Below are 19257 nucleotides of genomic sequence, written 5' to 3' on the forward strand. Positions count from 1 at the left end.
AATTGAATGGCAGCAACACATTGCAAAACAGTTGGCACAGGGACATTTTTACCACTGTGTTACATGGCCTTTCCTTTTAACAACACTCAGTAGACATTTGGGAACTGAGGAGACCAATTTTTGAAGCTTTTCAGGTGGAATTCCTTCCCATTCTTGCTTGATGTATAGCTTAAGTTGTTCACCAGTCCGGGGTCTCCGTTGTGGTATTTTAGGATTCATATTGTGCCACACATTATCAATGGGAGACAGGTCTGGAATACAGGCAGGCCAGTCTAGTACCCACACTCTTTTACTACGAAGCCACGATGTTGTAACACGTGGCTTGACATTCTTTTGCTGAAATAAGCAGGATGGCAACATATGTTGCTCCAAAACCTGTATGTACCTTTCAGCATTAATGGTGCCTTCACAGATGTGTAAGTCACCTACGTCTTGGGCACTAATTCACCCCCATACCATCACAAATGTTGGCTTTAGAACTTTGCGCCTGTAACAATCTGGATGGTTCTTTTAATCTTTGATCCGGAGGACACTACGTCCAGTTTCCAAAAACAATTTGAAATGTGGACTCGTCAAACCACAGAACACTTTTCCACTTTTCATCAGTTCATCTTAGATGAGCTCAGGCCCAGCGAAGCCGGCAGCGTTTCTGGGTGATGTTGATAAATGGGTTTTGCTTTGCATAGTAGAGTTTTAACTTGCACTTACAGATGTAGCGACAAACTGTAGATAGATAGATAGATAGATAGATAGATAGATAGTACTTTATTGATTCCTTCAGGAGAGTTCCCTCAGGAAAATTAAAAATCCTGTAGTTACTGACAGTGGTTTTCTGAAGTGTTCCTGGGCCCATGTAGTTATCCTTTACATACTGATGTCGGTGTTTGAGGGATTGAAGGTCAAGGGCATTCAATGTTGATTTTCAGCCTTGCTGCTTACATGCAGTGATTTCTCCAGATTCTGTGAATCTTTTGATGATATTACGGACCGTGGATGTTGAAATCCCTAAATTCCTTGCGATAGCTCGTTGAGAAATGTTGTTCTTAAACCGTTCGACAATTTACTCACGCATTTGTTTACAAAGTGGTGACCCTGGCCCCATCTTTGTTTTTGAATGACCAAGCATTTCATGGAAGCTGCTTTTATACCCAATCAAGGCACCCACCTGTTCCCAGCAAACCTGTTCACCTGTGGGATTTTCCAAATACCGGGTAAGTGTTTGATGAGCTCCTCTCTGAGCTGCCACCTTATCGTGCCAGAGGAGTTTGCGTGTCCCAATGATCCTAAGAGCTATGTTGTCCGGGGGCTTTGTGCCCCCTGGTAGGGTCTACCAAGACAAACTGGGCAGCTCAAAGACCTCCATGAAAAATAAAAACGTAGGACCCAGATTTCCCTCGCCCGAGCGCGGGTCACCGGGGCCCCCCTCTGGAGCCAGGCCCTGAGGTGGGGCACGATGGCGAGCGCCTGGTAGCCGGGCCTGGCCCCATGGGGCCCGGCCGGGCACAGCCCAAAGAGGCAACGTGGGTCCTTCCTCCAATGGGCTCACCACACATAGCAGGGGCCATAGAGGTCGGGTGCAATGTGAGCTGGGCGGGAGCCGAAGGCAGGGCACTTGGCGGTCCGATCCTCGGCTACATAAGCTAGCTCTTGGGACGTGGAACGTTAGCTCGCTGGGGGGGAAGGTGGAGAAGTTCCGACTTGAAATATAGTCGGACTAACTTCGACGCACAGCAAGTGCTCTGGAACCAGTTCTCTCGAGAGGGGCTGGACACTCTTCCACTCTGGCGTTGCCAGCAGTGAAAGGCGACGGGCTGGGGTGACAATTCTTGTTGCCCCCGGCTCAGGGCCTGCACGTTGGAGTTCAACCCAGTGGACGAGAGGGTAGCTTCCCACCGCCTTCGGGTGGGGGGGACGGGTCCTGACTGTTGTTTGCGCTTACGCGCCAGACAGCAGCTCAGAGTACCCACCCTTTTTGGATTCACTCAAGGGAGTACTTGAGAGTGTTCCCCCGGGTGATTCCCTCGTTCTACTGGGGGTCATATTGGCAACGACAGTGAAACCTTGAGAGGCGTGATTGGGAAGAATGGCCGCTGTTTTGTTATTGGACTTTTGTGCTCGTCACAGATTGTCAATAACGAACACCATGTTCAAACAAAAGGGTGTCCATATGTGCACTTTGCACCAGGACACCCAAGGCCGCAGTTCCATGATCGACTTTGTAGTTGTGTCATCGGATTTGCGGTCTCATGTTTTGGACACACGGGTGAAGAGAAGGGCAGAGCTTTCTACCGATCACCACCTGGTGGTGAGTTGGCTGCAATGGTGGGGGAGGATGCCGGACAGACCTGGCAGGCACAAACGCATTGTGAGGGTCTGCTGGGAAACGCCTAGCAGAGTCTCCTGTCAGAGAGAGTTTCAATTCCCGCCTCAGGAAGAACTTTGAACATGTCACGAGGGAGGTGCTGGACATTGAGTCTGAGTGGACGATGTTCCATACCTCTATTGTCGAGGCGGGAAATTGGAGCTCTGGTCGCAAGGTGGTTGGTGCCTGTCGTGGCGGTAATCCTAGAACCCGCTGGTGGACACCAGCGGAGAGGGATGCTGTCAAGCTGAAGAAAGAGTCCTATCGGGTACTTTTGGCTCATAGGACTCCAAAGACAGCAGACAGGTACCGACAGGCCAAGTGGTGTGCGGCTTCAGCAGTCGCGGAGGCAAAAACTCAGACATGGGAGGACTTCGGGGAAGCCATGGAAAAGGACTTCCAGACGGCTTCGAAGCGATTCTGGACCACCGTCCGCCGCCTCAGGAAAGGGAAGCAGTGCAATGTCAACACCGTGTATGGTGGGGATGGTGTGCTGCTGACTTCGACTGCGGATGTTGTGGATCGGTGGAGGGAATACTTCGATGACCTCCTCAATCCTACCAACACGTCTTCCTATGAGGAAGCAGTGCCTGGGGAATCTGTGGTGGGCTCTCTTATTTCTGGGGCTGAGGTTGCCGAGGTAGTTAAAAAGCTCCTCGGTGGCAAGGCCCCGGGGGTGGATGAGATCCGCACGGACTTCCTTAAGGCTCTAGATGCTGTGGGGCTGTCTTGGTTGACAAGACTCTTTAACATCGTGTGGACATCGGGGGCGGTACCTCTGGATTGGCAGACCGGGGTGGTGGTTCCTCTCTTAAAGAAAGGGAACCGGAGGGTGTGTTCCAATTATCGTGGGATCACACTCCTCAGCCTTCCCGGTAAGGTCTCTTCAGGTGTACTGGAGAGGAGGCTACGGCGGATAGTCGAACCTCGGATTCAGGAGGAACAGTGTAGTTTTCGTCCTGGTTGTGGAACTGTGGACCAGCTCTACACTCTCGGCAGGGTCCTTGAGGGTGCATGGGAGTTTGCCAAACCAGTCTACATGTGCTTTGTGGACTTGGAAAATTCGACCGTGTACCCCGGGAAGTCCTGTGGGGAGTGCTCAGAGAGTATGGGGTATCGGACTGTCTGATTGTGGCGGTCTGCTCCCTGTATGATCAGTGTCAGAGCTTGGTCCGCATTGCCGGCAGTAAGTCGGACCCGTTTCCAGTGAGGGTTCGACTCCGCCAAAGCTGCCCTTTGTCACCAATTATGTTCATAACTTTTATGGACAGAATTTCTAGGCGCAGTCAGGGCGTTGAGGGTATCTGGTTTGGTGGCTGCAGGATTAGGTTTCTGCTTTTTGCAGATGATGTGGTCCTGATGGCTTCATCTGGCCAGGATCTTCAGCTATCACTGGATCGGTTCACAGCCGAGTGTGAAGCGACTGGGATGGGAATCAGCACCTCCAAGTCCGAGTCCATGGTTCTCACCCGGAAAAGGGTGGAGTGCCATCTCCGGGTTGGGGAGGAGATCTTACCCCAAGTGGAGGAGTTCAAGTACCTCGGAGTCTTGTTTACGAGTGAGGGAAGAGTGGATCGTGAGATCGACAGGCGGATCGGTGCCGCGTTTTCAGTAATGCGGACGCTGTATCGATCCGTTGTGGTGAAAAAGGAGCTGAGCCGGAAGGCAAAGCTCTCAATTTACCGGCCAATCTACATTCCCATCCTCACCTATGGTCATGAGCTTTGGGTCATGACCGAAAGGACAAGATCACGGGTACAAGCGGCCGAAATGAGCTTCCCCCGCCGGGTGGCGGGGCTCTCCCTTAGAGATAGGGTGAGAAGCTCTGTCATCCGGGAGGAGCTCAAACAAAAGCCGCTGCTCCTCCACATCGAGAGGAGCCAGCTGAGGTGGTTCGGGCATCTGGTCAGGATGCCACCCGAAAGCCTCCCGAGGGAGGTGTTTCGGGCACGTCCGACCGGTAGGAGGCCGCGGGGAAGACCCAGGACACAGTGGGAAGACTATGTCTCCCGGCTGGCCTGGGAACGCCTCGGGATCCCCCGGGAGGAGCTGGACCAAGTGGCTGGGGAGAGGGAAGTCTGGGCTTCCCTGCTTAGGCTGCTGCCCCCGCGACCAGACCTCGGATAAGCGGAAGAAGATGGATGGATGGATGGATGGTGTTTGATGAGCATTCCTCAACTTTCTCAGTCTTTTTTGCCACTTGTGCCAGCTTTTTTGAAACATGTTGCAGGCATCAAATTCAAAATGAGCTAATATTTTAAAAAAATTAAGTTTTCCAGTTCGAATGTTAAGTATCTTGTCTTTGCAGTCTATTCATTTGAATGAATATAGGTTGAAAAGGATTTGCAAATCATTGTATTCTGTTTTTATTTACTATTTACACAATGTGCCAACTTCACTGGTTTTGGGTTTTGTACTTTTATGCTTGGGGTCGTTGTCCTGTTGCATTACCCATCCTCTGTTGAACTTCAGTTAGTAAACAGATGGCCTTAAGTTTTCCTGCAAAATGTCTTGATAAACTTGGAAATTAATTTTTCCATCGATGAAAGCAATCTGTCCAGGCTCTGAGGCAGCAAAGCAGCCCCAAACCATGAGGCCACCTCACATCACAGTTGGAATGAGGTTTTGATGTTGGTGTGCTGTACCTTTTTTCCTCCACACATAGTATTGTGTGTTCCTTCCAAACAACTAAATTTTGGTTTCAGCTGTCCACAGAATAGTTTGCCGATAGTGCTGTGAAACATCCATGTGCTCTTTTGTAAACTTCAAACGTGCAGCAATGTTTTTTGGACAGCAGTGGCTTCCTCCGTGGTGTCCTCCTATTAACTCCATTCTTGTTCAATGTTTTACAAATTGTAGATTCGTCAACAATAATGTCAGCCTGTGCCAGAGATTTCTGTAAGTCTTAGCTGACACTCTAGGATTCTTCTTCACCTCACTGAGCATACTGTGCTGTGCTCTCACAGACATCTTTACAGGTCGACTCCGCCTTGGGAGAGTAGCAACAGTGCTGAACTTTCTCCATTTGTAGACAGTCTGTCTTACCATGGACACATAGACATCAAGGCTTTTAGAGATACTTTTCTAACCCTGTCCAGCTTCATGCATGTTAACAATTCTTGATCGTAGATCTTCTGTGAGCTCTTTTGTACGAGGCATGGTTCACATCAGACAATGCTTGCAGGTGTGTGTTTTTTATAGGGTAGTGCAGCTTTAACCAACACATATGATCTCGTCATATTCATTAGACTCCATGTTGTCTGAGTCGTGGCTCCAATCAGCTCTTGGAGAAGTCATTAGTTTAGGGGTTCACATACTTTTTCCACCCTGCACTGTGAATGTTTACATGTTGTGTTCAATAAAAAGATGAAAACCTATAATTTTGTGTGCGGTATTAGTTTAAGCAGACTGTGTTTGTCTATTGTTGTGGCTTCGATGAAGATCAAATCACATTTTATGACCAATTTATGCAGAAATCCAAGTAATCCCAAATGGTTGACATAATTTTTCTTGCAACTGCATATATACGCACATAAATATACATACACATACATACATCATATATATATATATATATATATATATATATATATACACATACATATACATATACATTAGGGGTGTAACGGTACGTGTATTTGTATTGAACCGTTTCGGTACGGGGGTTTCGGTTCAGTTCGGAGGTGTACCAAATATACATATATATATATATATATATATATATACACATACATACATATACATGCATACATACATACATACATACATATATATATATATATATATATGTATATGTATATATATATATATATATATATATATACATACATAGACATACCGTATTTTCCGCACCATAAGCCGCCCTGGGTTATAAGCCGCGCCTTCAATGAACGGCATATTTCAAAACTTTGTCCACCTATAAGCCGCCCCGTGTTATAAGCCGCATCTAACTGCGCTAAAGGAATGTCAAAAAAACAGTCAGATAGGTCAGTCAAACTTTAATAATATATTAAAAACCAGCGTGATGTGGGCGCGCATGGAGTCGTATATCAACATGGACGGAGCTGCGTGAAAAAAGCCACCCGGCCTCTTCGCGTATACTTAAACTTACCTTAACCACTCGCTCATCTTTTCTTCATCCATCCATCCCTTCGAGTTAGCTTTTATGATGACGCCGGCTGGAAAGGTCTCTTTTGGCAAGGTCTTCCTTTTGAATATCACCATGGGTGGAAGTTTCTGGCCATTAGCATGGCAAGCTAGAACCACAGTGAAGGATGACTTCTCATTCCCTGTGGTGCGAATATTCACCGTACGTGCTCCCGTTGTATCCACAGTGCGGTTCACAGGAATATCAAAAGTCAGTGGAACCTCGTCCATGTTGATAATGTTCTCTGGCCGGATCTTTTTTTCAGCTATCTTGTTTTTACAATATGCACGGAAAGTAGCCAGCTTTTCTTGAAAGTCTTTAGGCAGTTGCTGTGAAATAGTAGTCCGTGTGCGGATGGAGAGATTGCGTCTTTTCATGAACCGGAAACCTGTCGCTTAGTAGGAGCCATTTTGTGGTCTTTACAGATGTAAACACACAAAGGAAATGAAACGTAATATCCGCGCGCTTCTTCTTCTTCTACGCGGGCGGGTGGTTGCTTACAGTAGAAGAAGAAGCGCTTCCTCTTCTATGGGGGCGGGTGCTTACCTTGGCGGTTGCTTGCCGTAGAAGAAGAAGCGCTTCCGCTTCTACGGGGAAAAAAGATGGCGGCTGTTTACCGTAGTTGCGAGACCTAAACTTTATGAAAATGAATCTTAATATTAATCCATATATAAAGCGCACCGGGTTATAAGCCGCACTGTCAGCTTTTGAGTAAATTTGTGGTTTTTAGGTGCGGCTAATAGTGCGGAAAATACGGTACATAAATACATACATACATACATATATATATATACATATATATATATATATACATATATATATACTGTATATATATATATATATATATATATATATATATATATATATATATATATATATATATATATTAGGGATGTCCCGATCCGATATTTGGATCGGATCGGCTGCCGATATTTGCCAAAAATTGCGTATCGGCAAGGCATGGGAAAATGCCGATCCAGATCCAGTATTAAAAAAACTCCGGTCCGTGTTTTCCAACGCACCTATTTAAATAATACATTTCACTTTTCTGCTGCTCCGTAATTTCCGTTCCGCATTTTCCAGCACACCTTCAACACATCCACAATTCTCACGCAGTTGCTTTTAGCTGCTGGCATTACACGACAGGCTCTTCTCACTCTTTCCTGTGTCTCCTTCTCACTCTTTCCTGTGTCTCCCTCTCACAGACAGTGAGCGCACCTTCTTACACACGTCACATACTGTCACGTCATACGTCACATACTGTCACGTCATACGTCACATACGTATACGTCCTCTCCCAGCAGAGAGCGAGGTAGCGGCATGGCTAACGTTAGCTGTGATGCTAGCGCAGCCGCTAAGGTGCGCGCCTGCTCAAACGTCCTCTGCGCACGGCAAATCTATGCCACGCACAAAATCAAGTAAAAAAATAAGCGCATAACAATTTTCGACACACGTACTTTGACTTTTGTGAAAGTCAAAGTACACTGTTTCCTATAGTTGTAGTGGGTATTAGGATTATTTCAGGGAGAGCATGTCCCACATTCCAAGCTGCTGTTTTGAGGCATGTTAAAAAAAAATAATGCACTTTGTGACTTCAATAATAAATATGGCAGTGCCATGTTGGCATTTTTTTCCATAACTGGAGTTGATTTATTTTGGAAAACCTTGTTACATTGTTTAATGCATCCAGCGGGGCATCACAACAAAGTTAGGCATAATAATGTGTTAATTCCACGACTATATGTATCGCTTGATATCAGTATCGGTAATTAAGAGTTGGAAAATATCGGAATATCGTCAAAAAAGCCATTATCGGACATCTCTAGTATACATACATACATACGTATATATATATATATATATATATATATATATATATATATATATATATATATATATATATATATATATATACAGATATATATATATATATATATATATATATCCATCCATCCATCTTCTTCCGCTTATCCGAGGTCCGGTCGCGGGGGCAGCAGCCTAAGCAGGGAAGCCCAGACTTCCCTCTCCCCAGCCACTTCGTCCAGCTCTTCCTGTGGGACCCCGAGGCGTTCCCAGGCCAGCCGGGAGACATAGTCTTCCCAACGTGTCCTGGGTCTTCCCCGCGGCCTCCTACCGGTCGGACGTGCCCTAAACACCTCCCTAGGGAGGCGTTCGGGTGGCATCCTGACCACCTCATCTGGCTGCTCTCGATGTGGAGGAGCAACGGCTTTACTTTGAGCTCCTCCCGGATGACAGAGCTTCTCACCCTATCTCTAAGGGAGAGCCCCGCCACCCGGCGGAGGAAACTCATTTCGGCCGCTTGTACCCGTGATCTTGTCCTTTCGGTCATAACCCAAAGCTCATGACCATAGGTGAGGATGGGAACGTAGATCGACCGGGAAAATTGAGAGCTTTGCCTTCCGGCTCAGCTCCTTCTTCACCACAACGGATCGATACAGCGTCCGCATTACTGAAGACGCCGCACCGATCCGCCTGTCGATCTCACGATCCACTCTTCCCTCACTCGTGAACAAGACTCCGAGGTACTTGAACTCCTCCACTTGGGGAAAGATCTCCTCCCCAACCCGGAGATGGCACTCCACCCTTTTCCGGGCGAGAACCATGGACTCGGACTTGGAGGTGCTGATTCTCATCCCAGTCGCTTCACACTCGGCTGCGAACCGATCCAGTGAGAGCTGAAGATCCTGGCCAGATGAAGCCATCAGGACCACATCATCTGCAAAAAGCAGAGACCTAATCCTGCAGCCACCAAACCAGATCCCCTCAACGCCTTGACTGCGCCTAGGAATTCTGTCCATAAAAGTTATGAACAGAATCGGTGACAAAGGGCAGCCTTGGCGGAGTCCAACCCTCACTGGAAACGTGTCCGACTTACTGCCGGCAATGCGGACCAAGCTCTGGCACTGAGCATACAGGGAGCGGACTGCCACAATCAGACAGTCCGATACCCCATACTCTCTGAGCACTCCCCACAGGACTTCCCGAGGGACACGGTCAAATGCCTTCTCCAAGTCCACAAAACACATGTAGACTGGTTGGGCAAACTCCCATGCACCCTCAAGGACCCTGCCGAGAGTATAGAGCTGGTCCACAGTTCCACGACCAGGACGAAAACCACACTGTTCCTCCTGAATCCGAGGTTCGACTATCCGGCGTAGCCTCCTCTCCAGTACACCTGAATAGACCTTACCGGGAAGGCTGAGGAGTGTGATCCCACGATAGTTAGAACACACCCTCAGGTTCCCCTTCTTAAAGAGAGGAACCACCACCCCGGTCTGCCAATCCAGAGGTACCGCCCCCGATGTCCACGCGATGCTGCAGAGTCTTGTCAACCAAGACAGCCCCACAGCATCCAGAGCCTTAAGGAACTCCGGGCGGATCTCATCTACCCCTGGGGCCTTGCCACCGAGGAGCTTTTTAACTACCTCAGCAACCTCAGCCCCAGAAATAGGAGAGCCCACCACAGACTCCCCAGGCACTGCTTCCTCATAGGAAGACGTGTTGGTGGGATTGAGGAGGTCTTCGAAGTATTCCCTCCACCGATCCACAACATCTGCAGTCGAGGTCAGCAGAACACCATCCTCACCATACACGGTGTTGATAGTGCACTGCTTCCCCTTCCTGAGGCAGCGGATGGTGGTCCAGAATTGCTTCGAAGCCGTCCGGAAGTCGTTTTCCATGGTTTCCCCGAACTCCTCCCATGTCCGAGTTTTTGCCTCTGTGACCGCTGAAGCCGCACACCGCTTGGCCTGTCGGTACCTGTCCGCTGCCTCAGGAGTCCTATGAGCCAAAAGAACCCGATAGGACTCCTTCTTCAGCTTGACGGCATCCCTCACCGCCGGTGTCCACCAACGGGTTCTAGGAGTACCGCCACGACAAGCACCAACTACCTTGCGGCCACAGCTCCAATCAGCCGCCTCGACAATAGAGGCGCGGAACATGGTCCATTCAGACTCAATGTCCAGCACCTCCCTCGTGACATGTTCAAAGTTCTTCCGGAGGTGGGAATTGAAACTCTCTCTGACAGGAGACTCTGCCAGACGTTCCCAGCAAACCCTCACAATGCGTTTGGGCCTGCCAGGTCTGTCCGGCATCCTCCCCCACCATCGCAGCCAACTCACCACCAGGTGGTGATCGGTAGAAAGCTCCGCCCCTCTCTTCAACCGAGTGTCCAAAACATGAGGCCGCAAATCCGATGACACAACTACAAAGTCGATCATGGAACTGCGGCCTAGGGTGTCCTGGTGCCAAGTGCACATATGGACACCCTTATGTTTGAACATGGTGTTCGTTATGGACAATCTGTGACGGGCACAAAAGTCCAATAACAAAACACCGCTCGGGTTCAGATCCGGGCAGCCATTCTTCCCAATCACGCCTCTCCAGGTTTCACTGTCGTTGCCAACATGAGCATTGAAGTCCCCCAGTAGAACGAGGGAATCACCCGGGGGAGCACTCTCAAGTACTCCCTCGAGTGAATCCAAAAAGGGTGGGTACTCTGAGCTGCGGTTTGGCGCGTAAGCGCAAACCACAGTCAGGACCTGTTCCCCCACCCGAAGGCGGAGGGAAGCTACCCTCTCGTCCACCGGGTTGAACTCCAACGTACAGGCTCTGAGCCGGGGGGGAAAACAAGAATTGCCACCCCAGCCCGTCGCCTCTCACTGCCGGCAACGCCAGAGTGGAAGAGAGTGCAGCCCCTCTTGAGAGAACTGGTTCCAGAGCCCTTGCTGTGCGTCGAAGTGAGTCCGACTATATCTAGCCGGAACTTCTCCACCTCGCGCACTAGCTCAGGCTCCTTCCCCCCCAGCGAGGTGACGTTCCACGTCCCAAGAGCTAGCTTCTGTAGCCGAGGATCGGACCGCCAAGTGCCCTGCCTTCGGCTGCCGCCCAGCTCACATCGCACCCGACCTCTATGACCCCTGCTATGGGTGGTGAGCCCATTGGAGGGGGGACCCACGTTGCCTCTTCGGGCTGTGCCCGGCCGGGCCCCATGGGGACAGGCCCGGCCACCAGGCGCTCGCCATCGTGCCCCACCTCCGGGCCTGGCTCCAGAGGGGGGCCCCGGTGACCCGCGTCCGGGCGAGGGAAATCTGGGTCCTTGGTTTTTATATTTCATGGAGGTCTTCGAGCTGCTCTTTGTCTGATCCCTCACCTAGAACCAGTTTGTCTTGGGAGACCCTACCAGGGGGCATAAAGCCCTCGGACAACATAGCTCCTAGGATCATTGGGACACGCAAACTCCTCTACCACGTTAAGGTGGCAGCTCAAGAGATATATATATATATATATACACACATACATATATATATACACATGTATATATATATAAATAAAACTACATTTGTTGGCGATAAATTGTATTAGCGATCTTCATTCATTGCACCGCTCGTGTTCATATCTTTTTAACCTACTAAATGAGCATGTGATCAAATACTTGTTTTCCCCACTGTAAAATACAATGGTACCTCGGTTTTTGTACTAGAAACTCTTTGTAGGAATCGTTCACTAAAAGTTTGCCCGGGTTTTGTGTAACAAACAAGTCTGTTTGCCTGCGTGTCATTCCGCGCAATTGAGTGTCCAAACAAACAATTTCACACGCTGGTGAGTCAGTCTTGTCGTATTATTAATATACTGCCTGTGTTACCCTTCCCTCGACTTCCCAACCGGAAGTCAATCTCCATCCATCCATCTAACCATTTGCTAGCGCTTGTTCCTTTTAGGGTTGCGGGGGTCTGGAGCCTATCCCAGCTGCACTCGAGCGAAAGGTAGGGTACAGCCTGGACCAGTCGCCACCTCATCGCAGGGCCAACACAAATAGACAACCATTCACATTTACATTCACACACTAGGGCCAATTTACTGTTGCCAAACAGCCTATCCCCATGTGCATGTATTCCCCAGTTCCAGGGCACCACTATGACATCATCAATATTTTGCTTTGTAGTTATTTGCCAACTTACAGAGTTACACCACAAATTTGGAGTTGTCAAAAGTACTGTATGGGTACTTTAATACCAACAGGCAAACAAACATATTGATAATACCCGCTTTTTCAGTATCGTCAGTACCAAATACTGTTCAACACTTTTTCCTCGACGACCCTGCGATGAGGTGGCGACTTGTCCAGGGTGTACCCCGCCTTCCGTCCGAATGCAGCTGAGATAGGCTCCAGCACCCCCCACAACCCCAAAAGGGACAAGCAGTAGAAAATGGATGGATGGATGATACCTGCTTTTTCAGTATCGTCAGTACCAAATAATGTTCAACACTTTTTCCTCGACGACCCGCGTGAGCACTGTGTCAGCGCCGAAGAAGAACGCCTGCTGTTTTGAAAACAGCGTTTCTCATATATCTATGTATTTGTGGAAGCCTGAAGGAATGCAGATTTGGCGCTTCTGGTTTGCCATCGCTCATAAACAAATGATAATGGAAATGTGTCAGTGTAGCATTACTGTAGGTGTGGCGCAACTCCGCTTCACAACACACCTCATACGCACCTTGTTTGACAGAGAATAAGACCAAGCAGAAATGGTCTGAGATGCACTTTAGCCACTTTGACACTATATTTAGCGAGTAGAGGTACATATTATAAGTGAAAGAGAGGTGTATCTTGCGTCATACATTTATTCACTAATCAAATACAAGGAAATGATCTCCTGCTGCTCCCTGGTCCTGGAATGGCTTGTAAAAGGGTCTGAGGCTAACTGGACTGAACACTTTGGGGGAATTCCAGGCCATTTTAAAGTATCGAGAAACCAGTTCTATTGGGCATAGTACTTGTTTTTAAATTGTACGGTAACATTTTTTTTTTTTTTTGACATATTGCGTGGTTTTATGTTAATATTGTAAGTAATTTATATTTTTTTACTGTGTTGTGTGACTGCTGCTGTTTTTGTTACATGTTATAACTTTTTTTTGCGGCCCCCTTGGTCAGGTCACTTTTGGAAAAGCAAGTTTTTACCTGGTTAAATAAAGGACATTGATTGATTGATTGGTTGGTTGGTTGATTTATTGGTTGGTTAGCGAGTGAGAGCAGAGATCTGCCACCACAAGCCTAGAGAGTGTGCATAACAAAAGCATGGAGAAAACCTCCAGAAGTGTGCAACCCAACCTGTATCACTTCCATAAGTGCTAAGAAAACAGCTTTGAGACAGACACTCTTCTGTTTTTTGGCAACATTTTAGACACCATTGCTTTACATTTTTACCGGTAAGGCAAAGTGTGGACTGTGGGCCATTTGCTAAACACAGCTCTTCTATTGTAAAAATACAAAACAGCACCAGCAAAAATGGAAAATAAAGCAAAAAGGCTGAAATGACATGACGACATCACACTACCACCATATTTAAATAATTTTAAGAACAATAATGTTAGTGTCATACTTTGAGGCTCCACACCACAATTTTTTTTTTAAATGTGAACTGGTCAACTGCTGTTATTTATGAGCACATTATTGTTTGTTTTGATATTGGTTGTATGCGACTGTTGTTACTTTATGTATGTATAGTTACCTCTTGGCAGTTGATACTGCAACTAAAATTATGTACAAAAATATGTTGAAGCAGAGTGATATTAAATAATTGACACTTTAAATCCATTTTCAGTAGTGAATTTGAAGTACCAGTAGAATGGAAAAACAAGTTTCCTCTATATTAAAGCTAGTATTATATATTTCTGATGTATGTCACCGAAAGACTTTCAAAGTTTGCGTTTAAATAGATATGATCAAAATAGTATGAATCTCACAGATTCCACAGCCATTTTGAAAGATAATGAGTTAACCAGTCACACGATCACGTGACGTAGAGGTAGAACCACAGATCCCTTCCCCACCAACAACAATGCAAATCATGCAGTCAACAATGATCACTTTTGGAAAAATTATGATCCAAAAACATATAATGTTGATCCTGAATATAAGGATGATAACCAACAAGCTTTAGAAGATCTGCTAAACAAATCCAGCTTTAGCATTACAAAGTGCTAAACAAGAAATAAAAACTATGAAAATAATAAAATTATGTCTTACTGTACAATGTCTGTTCTTACTGTGATGATGACTGATAGGATGTGTATATATTCCTGTTGAGATGAAGATTTAATCATGATGCACACAAAGGGTTAACAAGGAAAATACTTCCTGCAGACACTGTCTTCAGTTGTGTGTTTGTCTCCATCTCTGGTTATAAATTGAATTTCACAGATTAACAATTTCTAGATTTATGGCTAAATCCTCTTATTATGAGAGGCATGATTTATAATCTAGATTTACTTTGACGAGCCGAGACGTGATGATGCTGGAGCAGCTGGACATCCCGGCAAGTACAGTGAAGCAGCAGAAGGGCTACTTAGGTGTGTGTTATCAATCTGCCGTTAAAAAATAGTTTGTCTGTGTTAGGGCTAATAACAACATTGCTAATATTTGGGTAATATTCAGGTCACGATATGTATATAGAGTACTGTTGGTGGGTTTTGGATGTTTTTTACAGGGTTTTGTGGTCAGAATAGAGAGCCCCCATTGACGGAATATTTATGTATTTATTTACCACTTAGAATGCATTAAAAAAAAAAAGTGTGTTCATGTCTTATATAAAGGATTGTGAATGGGAGACAGTACATCTCTCTCTAATTGTTGCAGTTTTCCAGTATGACTGATATAATAATATGGTCAGAGTGCAGAAGTATTACTTCAGTGACGTCAATCTACGGAAACTACCGAAGACGTTCTGAACGGAATATTAAAAATGGCTGACTGAATTTGTGGTATTTTGTGATGTTTAGAAGGTATTTTCACATACTTTGCAAATTGTAAATACATATGGATATGGTGTAATGGATACAATGAAACACAATTAAGCATATAAAGTCACTTGCTTTTCCACTCGACTGGTACTTTAAAAGAACATGGGTTCAGTTGTATTGTATATTTTCATTGTGGTTTTAACTAAGTATTGACAATTGAGGAATTTTACAAGCATTGGTATCAACTACTAAAATTCTGGTATCATGACAACCCTAATCTCCGTGCTTTTGTTAGTGAATACGACTGCAAAATAATCCACAATTCGACCAAAAAAGCAAAAAACAAATCAATAAAAGGTTCAAGTGAACTAAACTATTATTATATGTCCTGTGTTATTATTGTGGTGTCTGGAACAGATTAATTGCATTTGCATTATTTATTTTAGGAAATGTATTCCGTTTTCACACTGGTCAGCATTCATCAAACCTTTTGAAACAGCAGATGAAGATATTCAAAGAAATGCATTGTTTACATTCAGGTTTTGTGTTGAAAGAAAATGTGTGTGTGCTTGCCCAACCTTTAGTCTTGACGATAGGAGACGCAGGTCCGGCAGATTGCTTCCTCCATCCCCTCCAATTCTGACAGAGGCTCTCAGCCTCTGAAATGAAGGAGCACAGAGAGTCTTCTTCAAAGCGGTCAGAGTCTTCAAACGAGAACCTCTCTCCATCCTCCCACTCAGCAAACATCAGTTCCATGACATCCAGGTCTGGGTTCCTCAGGGGTCCAGAAGACTTCAGTTCCTTCAGATAACCTCAAAGATCCCAGAGAATCCAACACTTTGGGAGGTGGGCGGGGGAGGCTTGATAGTCCAAATTGGGAACCAGCAAATATATGCTTAGTATTAAAAATGGTGTATTTCAAAAATACATCTTGTGCAGTGGGTGGCATCAATTTACCAGGTAGCATCAGTAATAAAAATAATGGGTGATATTAGGTCATGAATAAAGACGATTCCCATTATCACATGCTAACCCTAAACTCTAAATGCTTCTACACTGTCCGTTATTTATTGGAGTAAATCATACATAATAATACGAGTATTATTACTATTATGAAAATGTGACTTGAACAGTCAAACGATGCTTCACTTTAACACAAATATTTTACACATTGAAATGCCAACCATACTCATACGACAACATTTTAATTTAGTTTTTGTCTACTTGTCAAACATACACTCTCGCAACGCTTAGCAACAGAGCTAACCTTCCTGACGGCTAAATCTTTTTGTTTACATTGACGGAGACCGCCATCTTGCCTACATTAAGGCTCGATGTGTTTGTTTTCTCGCCCTGCTTACTTTCTGCTTGTAATTGTGTCAAAGTATTTCTTTGTGTTAGTAGAAGAGTGTTAGCTTCTGACCGAAGACAAGCACACACAATTAGCGTTATTCTCTTAACTGGTTCCACTGTAGACACTCTGGTTATTCCTTCATGTCTGCTTTGTTCCCTTCGTCCTCGTTTCCGATTGTCCTTCCGACATTGGACTCACATTGCGATATATATGTGTATATGTATACATATATATATATATATATAAATATAAATATATATATATATATATATACATAAATGTATATATATATATATATGATGCCTCCTTCCCTTTGATAAAGATGTAAAGATGTGAAAGGTTTCTTTCTGACGAGGGATCCCCTGAAAGATGGTGTATCAGCTGATCTTCTTCTTCAGGATTCGATTGGCAGTCAGCACCACCGCTTGTTATGGGCACTATCGCCACCTACCGGACTCGAATGTTATCTGATACATTAAAAAGCACCTTGTTACTCTATATGTATTTCATTCATTAAATATTCCTGCTCCTAAAATACAAATTCATGTCACATATGTGTTATGTTGCAAATATGTTTATGTTAAAGATATTCATTTTCGTGCGGCCCAAAATGTCCGTGTCCTAAAAATAAAATTTACACTTAAAAAAAATAAAAAATAAAAATGAGATAGGCTCCAGCACCCCCTGCGACCCCAAAAGGGATAAGCGGTAGATAATGGATGGAATATATATATATATATATATATATATATATATATATATATATATATATATATATATATATATATATATATATATATACATATATATATATATATATATATATATATATATAATAATGATAAATGGGTTGTACTTGTATAGCGCTTTTCTACCTTCAAGGTACTCAAAGCGCTTTGACACTACTTCCACATTTACCCATTCACACACACATTCACACACTGATGGAGGGAGCTGCCATGCAAGGCGCTAACCAGCACCCATCAGGAGCAAGGGTGAAGTGTCTTGCTCAGGACACAACGGACATGACGAGGTTGGTACTAGGTGGGGATTGAACCAGGGACCCTCGGGTTGCGCACGGCCACTCTCCCACTGCGCCATATACATATATATAAATGTATATATAAATATATATATGTACATATATATGTATATATATATGTATATACATATGTATGTATATATGTATGTATATACAGTATATATATACATATGTATATATATGTATATATATATATATATATATATATATATGTATATACATTTGTATATATATATATATATGTATATACATATATAAAATTCAATATTTTTTACAAAGTAAAAAATAAATAACAATAGATTTAATAATAAATGAATACATTTCCTTAAAAAAGAATGTGTTGCCTGTTTCCCCTTTCTAAAATTAGACTTTACAATTGATCAGTTGATATAATAATGCAAATCCTTCAGAAATGTCCCAGGGGAACAGCAGAGGCACCTTTTGGTTGATTAAACTTGGTTTTAGTTTGTTTGTTTGTTTGTTTGTTTGTTTGTTTAACATAAACTTTTTTCTACACCAACTTTAAACTAGGGCTGTCAAGTAATTATTGTGTTAATCAGATTATCCATCCATCCATTTTCTACCGCTTATTCCCTTTGGGGTCGCGGGGGGCGCTGGAGCCTATCTCAGCTACAATCGGGCGGAAGGCGGGGTACACCCTGGACAAGTCGCCACCTCATCGCAGGGCCAACACAGATAGACAGACAACATTCACACTCACATCCACACACTAGGGCCAATTTAGTGTTGCCAATCAACTTATCCCCAGGTGCATGTCTTTGGAGGTGGGAGGAAGCCGGAGTACCCGGAGGGAACCCACGCAGTCACGGGGAGAACATGCAAACTCCACACAGAAAGATCCCGAGCCCGGGATTGAACCCAAGACTACTCAGGACCTTCGTATTGTGAGGCAGATGCACTAACCCCTCTGCCACCGTGAAGCCTTAATACTACTAATCAGATTAATCACACCCTAAACCTAATCACAGGTTATTATTAACTTGTATAAATACAATTTGCTAAAGAAAACAACCCAATATTTGGGTACAAATGCAATTTGGTAGTCAGAATGTCACACAGGAAAACAATTTAAATGTTTTATTGAACTGCAAGTTATTGACTTGCTCAAAACTTGGTGAAAATAAGTATAGTAGCAGCCTCCGAAGCAGAACCTCCAGGTTCTGTAACAGCTTCTTCCGTCAAGCCGTAAGACTCTTGAACGCATCATTAAAATCCCCTCAATTCCCCCCAAAAATGGATTAACTCGCTGGAATATAAAGACAATATAACATACATCCATAAACGTGGATGCATATGCAAAAGTGCAATATATTTATCTGTACAGTAATCTATATATTTATATCTGCACCTTATTACTTTTTTATTCTTCACTACCATGAGCTAATGCAACAAAATTGTGTTCTTATCTGTACTGTAAAGTTCAAATTTGAATGACAATAAAAAGGAAGTCTAAGTCTATACTAAAAATTAAGTGCACATCTTGAAAGTCTTTGAAGTTTGCAAAAATCTTGCAAACAAGATACAATTACTAATTGGCAGAGGTGGGTAGAGTAGCCAGAAATTGTACT

The 19257-nt window shown here is 44.5% G+C and overlaps 1 protein-coding gene across 2 annotated transcripts in view; it reads right to left on the minus strand.

Moving 5' to 3' along the window:
• Nucleotides 1-17004, minus strand: part of zswim8 (zinc finger, SWIM-type containing 8) — a 185998-nt gene extending 168994 nt beyond the window's left edge. The window contains exons 1-2 of one of the 2 annotated variants that reach the window (XM_061964129.2): nt 16734-17004; nt 15851-16132 (exon numbers count right to left, since the gene is read on the minus strand). In XM_061964129.2, coding sequence (XP_061820113.1) covers nt 15851-16028 — 178 coding nt within the window. In that variant the 5' untranslated portion in view covers nt 16029-16132; nt 16734-17004. Of the gene's footprint in view, nt 1-15850 lie in introns of both variants that reach the window. The other variant, XM_061964138.2, reaches the window with a different exon arrangement.
• Nucleotides 17005-19257: the final 2253 nt, after the last annotated feature.

This window comes from Nerophis lumbriciformis, linkage group LG02, assembly GCF_033978685.3.
Source record: "Nerophis lumbriciformis linkage group LG02, RoL_Nlum_v2.1, whole genome shotgun sequence".
Lineage (NCBI taxonomy): Eukaryota > Metazoa > Chordata > Actinopteri > Syngnathiformes > Syngnathidae > Nerophis > Nerophis lumbriciformis.